Source organism: Ciona intestinalis, chromosome 1, assembly GCF_000224145.3.
Source record: "Ciona intestinalis chromosome 1, KH, whole genome shotgun sequence".
NCBI classification, from domain to species: domain Eukaryota; kingdom Metazoa; phylum Chordata; class Ascidiacea; order Phlebobranchia; family Cionidae; genus Ciona; species Ciona intestinalis.
Window position 1 is genome coordinate 9,649,491 of NC_020166.2, and position 5,778 is coordinate 9,655,268.

At 34.2% G+C, this 5,778-nt stretch overlaps 1 protein-coding gene and 1 non-coding gene across 2 annotated transcripts in view; both read right to left on the reverse strand.

The window, feature by feature from the left end:
• The window catches only part of LOC100182786, an 8,415-nt gene extending 2,785 nt beyond the window's left edge, over positions 1-5,630 (reverse strand). The window contains exons 1-14 of the mRNA XM_026837291.1: positions 5,564-5,630; positions 5,377-5,477; positions 4,782-4,833; positions 4,357-4,393; positions 4,250-4,300; positions 3,942-4,031; positions 3,815-3,886; positions 3,579-3,631; positions 3,133-3,242; positions 2,596-2,764; positions 2,421-2,449; positions 2,020-2,155; positions 372-1,616; positions 7-95 (exon numbers count right to left, since the gene is read on the reverse strand). Coding sequence (XP_026693092.1) covers positions 7-95; positions 372-1,616; positions 2,020-2,155; positions 2,421-2,449; positions 2,596-2,764; positions 3,133-3,242; positions 3,579-3,631; positions 3,815-3,886; positions 3,942-4,031; positions 4,250-4,300; positions 4,357-4,393; positions 4,782-4,833; positions 5,377-5,477; positions 5,564-5,615 — 2,286 coding nt within the window. The 5' untranslated portion in view covers positions 5,616-5,630. The remainder of the gene's footprint in view (positions 1-6; positions 96-371; positions 1,617-2,019; positions 2,156-2,420; positions 2,450-2,595; positions 2,765-3,132; positions 3,243-3,578; positions 3,632-3,814; positions 3,887-3,941; positions 4,032-4,249; positions 4,301-4,356; positions 4,394-4,781; positions 4,834-5,376; positions 5,478-5,563) is intronic.
• Positions 5,187-5,244, reverse strand: mir5612 (microRNA 5612). Its single transcript, NR_048949.1, has one exon. It is a non-coding gene; the product is annotated as a microRNA 5612 (primary transcript).
• Positions 5,631-5,778: the final 148 nt, after the last annotated feature.

Here is a 5,778-nt window from a genome sequence, read left to right on the forward strand (position 1 = left end):
CTTGACAGGATAGAACTGTTTTTGTAAAGATTCCTCAGTGATATCTTTACTTGCAAACAAACTTAAGACAGCGTGGTCGCTTAATCTCTTCGAGTCTGTGGGTAAAAATTGGGGTTAGTGGTGAGTAAGAATTGTAGGCGTAAGTGTCTTTGGGCAAGACACTTAACAGCAATTCTTTGACCCAATGGTCACTAATGGGTAAAATTGGTAGTCCAAATTATCAGCTAAGCTATATATAAAAAAAAAAAAAATAAAAAGTAATGTATATATAAATAACAATGTAAAACTTATGTACATATAAAAAAAAAAAAACTTAAATTAAAAATATAAAATACGAACAAACAGTTATGTAAAATTATAAAACAACGAACCGAAAACTGGCTCCGGTGGTTTTGATGCTTCGTCTGGTAAGGGTGGGGGGTCCGAGGGCAGCGGGGGTCGTCCGTTGATGGGTAAGGGGGGTCGATTGGGGTAAGCCATGTACCCCATCATATGGTGGGGGTAGTACGGGTAGGGAATTCCCCTCATGTAGTGCTGGTGCATTTGCATTGTGTGGTAATAATGGGCGTTGTACATCATGTTTTGGTGAGGGGTATTTCCCATTGCGGGGTAAGAGGGGGAAGCCCCAGGAATTGCTGTCTGGGGATTTCCGGCTGTTTGAATCGGGTTAGAAGGGGAAATCCCTGAAGTGATAACAGTGGTTGACGCAGTGGGTAAGGTCTCAACAGATGTTGAAGTTTTTTCAATTTCTTTATTCTTTTTTTTCGATTTCTTTTTATGTTTCTTTTTCTTATTCAGGGGGTTCCCGGTATCCTCAGGTTTGGGGAGTTTTATGTTGAAAACAAAGGTTTTTTTGTGGGGAATCGCGTCGTGGAGTTGTAATTCTTCCTCTACTTGATCTTCGATGACACGACCGAGGTCGCTTACCCGGAACTGACCCACTGTTGCCGGGGTAAACGCGGGGGTCAGGGTAGGTATCATGGTGGGTTTGGTTGGGGGTGGTGGGGGTGGTTCTGGTCTAATGACCACAGTTTCAGTATGTTCTGGTTCATTCACAATTTCTGCAGGAAAAACCTTTGAACTTTCTTCCAACTTGTTTGAATTTTTTTCAGAAGCAACTTCAATTTTATCTAAGTCATCTTGAAATTTGGCAACCGAAGCATTCTTTGCTGGGTCAACTTTTGGGTCGTCTTCAAATTTTTCTGTGTCGCCTGTCAATTTTGTCGAATCATCTTTTAATTTCGCTGAGTCACCTCGTCGATTACGCTTCTTTCTCTTCACAGATACCTTCTTTACTTTACTTTCGTCGTCATCCGACCAAATCCCAATATCTTTAGGTGGTTCAGGGGAATCACCATATTCACCCGTCGAACCCACACTTTCAGGGGAATTACCTTCACTCCCAGTAAGTTGGGACACCGCCGGGGTAAGATGGGACTCAACATCTTTTGGATTGACCCCTAATCCAGAAGTAATAGGGGTCACCTCCATGGGGGTGATAGGGGTTACCCCGTTAATTATGGGTGAAACACCCAATTGTATCACATCAGGAGAAACAGCTTCAGCTTTGTTGTTCGTGGTTTCATTATTGTTTACTTCTAACTCAATGTTGTTCACTGTGGAATAAATATTTTAACTTTAAATAATTTCCGCTAGAGAGAAAGTTTTCACTAAATTGCAAAAAATATTTGTTTTTTAGGAAAAGAATAGAAAGCTTGCCTTCAGATCAAAAGATACTGGTTCTACGAAAATCTAAAAAATTCACCCACCAAGTTACATATGTGGTAACTTGTAAACCGGCACGTGGTGTATGAAACAGAACACGCGTGGTACAACCACTGTTGTAGCCATGTCATGCAAGGGTAAATAAGTTACATTCGTTATAACTCGTAAGCAGTATATGAAACAGAACACACATGTTATAAGGGCTGTCGTTGCTTTGCTGTGGGTGAGAAGATAAATAAGTTACATTCATTCAACCATAAATAATATTCACACAAATTACAAATCTATCGTCACCTTTTACTTCATTGTTCTGTTGTGCTTGTTGTAGTTGTAACATACGTGACCTTATGTTGACCTTTGACCTTGGTTTGATCTCAGGTTGAAGGTCAAGTGCAGAGGTCAACATTTCATCTATGACATCATCATCAACCTATTGTTTAAAAATTAAAAAATTAGCACGCAAAAAATATTTTTCAAGAATTCTTGGCAGAAAATTGATTTTGGTATAATATATACACATTATTAAATATTAATATTGTGTATCAATGATATAAGTTATATAATTTATTGAAAAGAAAAATTTTGTTTGTCTTGTGACCAAAAGATCAGTTTTGAAAATTATCTTATAAAATTTATTAAATATTATTTATTATACAAAAATAATTGGTAAATATGGTAAAACAAAACAGTCTCACCTTTATTTTAACTTCAGGGGTGGATTCGGCTGCAAGAAAATGTTTTAAAACTTCAGTTTTTTTTATTTTGGAAATTTTACAACTATGGTTTATTATGTTCAATCAAAAAATCTTTTTTATTTTTCTTGATTTTTTTTAAAAGATGATATGCAAAATATATACATAAACCACTTACTAGGAGAAGTGACGGCATTATTTTCTATTGTTTCCGCATTTTCATTCTTGCTAATTTGCATATCATGACTAATCAATTTTGAATCTTGCCCCACATTATTATTAGTCAGCATATTTTCAGGAAGAGTTTTTTCCGCAGAAGAAGTGATTTTTTTCTCTTTGTGTTTCTTCTAAGAAAATGAAGAATAATTACAGTCCACTAGGCATTTAATATTTATATGGGTGAGGTCTATAGAGAACCTACGATTCAAGCCAGATTTTGCTCATTACTGAAAAAATCCAAGTTCCTTGCACATATAAGTATGAATGTAACTTTTTTATCTTAACACGGCAGAACTGATTGCAAGTTACCAAATATATAACTTTATGAGTGATTTTTATGTATGGCTGACAATTTAGACAACCCATTTGTGGGTTAGAGCAATGTTTGTTAAGTATAATATTATATTCTCAAAAACAGGCATGCGTAAATTGCAATGGTACCTTCTTTACTGAGATGTTTATTTAAAAAATCATCAACAAATATTCAAAAACAAACCAAGAGAACAATTTCCTCTTCATCGTCCTCGAGTGGTGGTTGCCATGCCAACAAATTATTTTTTTCTTTTATTCTCTTCTTTGCCTTGCTCTCTTCTTTTTTGGGGGTTTCTAATAAAAATATGCAGGTTGTACAATGTTAAAAAAAACTAATAAACTATGCCCTTAAAATATAAAAAAAACAGTAAACATTGTTTTTTGCAAAACTTCTCAGACTTTAACATTAAACCATTACTGTACAAACTTCACAAACTATTTTATGTTGGTGAGAAACTTTCAGGGACCTAGGATTTAATCCAGATACAATCCATTACCCAAACACCCCAGACTGCTTTTATAATGGAAGTACCTCACATGCCACCGGTGTAACCAAAAAACCACAACTACATTTCACAAACTTTTTACATAGAAATTATACAAATTAACCCATATTAATATTAAAAATACCTTTGCTGTTGTGTTTGGATGTTGAAATAGGACTCACTGAAGATTGTGGTGGCCTGAAACATATAAATGTTAATAAGCGAAAAATCAAATATTAGGTTGGTTTTATTTTGCCACATTAAACGAAATGTTTATTGATTAATGCATTGCAGAAGATGTTGTGTTTGGTTTAGCACTTTAAATTACCTGAGTTAATTGTTAAAGAAACAGTTTTAGTTATCAATGTTGCCAAATTTTACCTCTGCATATGTTGTTTAATGTTATCAGGTGATCGACTTTTTGATCTGGGAACACTGGAAGAGTGATGCCGCCTGAAACATATTTAGATTTAAATATTAAACAAACATTGTGACATCATAAACCAACCTATGATATGAGGAGGAGGATCTCCTCCGTATTCTCTTTCTTTCTCTTTCATCCGAGGAGTGGGAGTCAGGTGATTTATGATGAGATTTTCTGAGCAAAATAATGTTGATTTCAAACTTTTGATATAAAATTAATTTTGAAGCAATAAAAATTTCACATTAAGTAACATAATTTTGTTGTTTTAAAAGATTGTTTTTTTTTCTATTTCTAATATATTTGGTACATTAGAGATATATTAAAACATGAACTGTATGACATACAAAAACGGATAAACAAACTATTAAAATATTATTTGTAAACAAACATACTTGTTTTTATGCTTCTTTCTATGATGACCTTCCTTTGACACATGCCTTGACCTATAACATGCATTGTTACATCATAATAAGTTGTGTTACAACAACAATAATCATACCTTGACTTGCTACAGGCTGATCCACTTTCTTTGTCATCTGTGGAAAGAGAAATGTAAATGTGTAAGACAAATAATGACTTAGCTATCCTGCTATATCGGTCTGGTGCTAAGAATCAGATTATATTTAAATAAAAGACTGACAATGCCATTTGGACAAAGAATATATATATCTTTTTTTTATTTTAGAATATTTTTTTTTTATTATACAAATGGTTGAACTTAATTTTTGTCAGTTACGTTTTCATAGCACCAGATCCAGACTGTATTTTTTTACACAAGAATCGTTCAACTCTATGAGCACCAGATCAGGGCATAGACTCCTTCGATCTATGGATCAGGGTCAGATTCGCAGAATTTATTACAGTTACCCTGCTGCATAAGGTGGAGTGAAAAACTGGAAAATTAACATTTTAACAAAAACTTACTTTTGTGGGATTTCTTTTTTGAATTTTTCTTCCTTTTACTTCGATGTTTACTCTGTGAATTAATATTTACATAACACACAACATGATATAACTTAATATCTATTATGTTTTGAACAGTTGAGTGTTATTCATACCGATCAGAAACCTGTATAGAACTTAACACATCGATATACAATCAATTTTCAGTGGAGCTATTTTTTACAAGTGTAATATTTGTGTCTGCAACACATACAATAAAAACAACTACTGACTGGCAGAAAAAAAAACGACAAGAAAAGTTTCCGCAAAAAAAATTTTTTTACCCTTTTAAAAATTTTTTTTTTTAAGTGGGGGGTCGTAAAACCTTCATCACCCACAAAGTTACATATTGGCATGGTTTTGAACTGTTGAGTGTCATTCACACTGATGAGACAACTGGTGATGTATAGAACTTAAAAACATCTATATACAACAACAACTGACTGGCAGAATAATTGGCGGGAAAAGTTTCCGCAAACACATTTTTTGTACCTTTTAAAAAATTGTTTTTTTTTAAGTGGGGGGAAGTGAAACCTTAAATACCCCCTGGTTCCGCCTAATAACATAGATAACTTACTTTTTGCTGCACCACCAAATCTTCAACACCTAACACACCACTGATAACTTTTGTATCTTCATTTGCATTGGGTTGGGGTGGGGTCGTGGGTGCGTTTATATCTAGGATGTAAAATACATATTCTGTTATTCCTGCTACCAGGCATAATGTTATTAATGCCTAATTGACTCATCTGGTATAAAAAAACTGTAATTCCGATGTAGCGACAAGACTTTATCAGGGAATATGTCTAGCCGCATAGCAGACAAAACTTCGGAAACACGCTTGTTTTTTTATACCAGAAGAGCCGTTGATTTACAAAAAACTGCAAAACATAATTAAATCTCAAAATGTACAGCCCAAATGTAAAATACATGCAGGGTAACAGGTGACATAGAATGTAAAATAATTTTCCGTTATTTC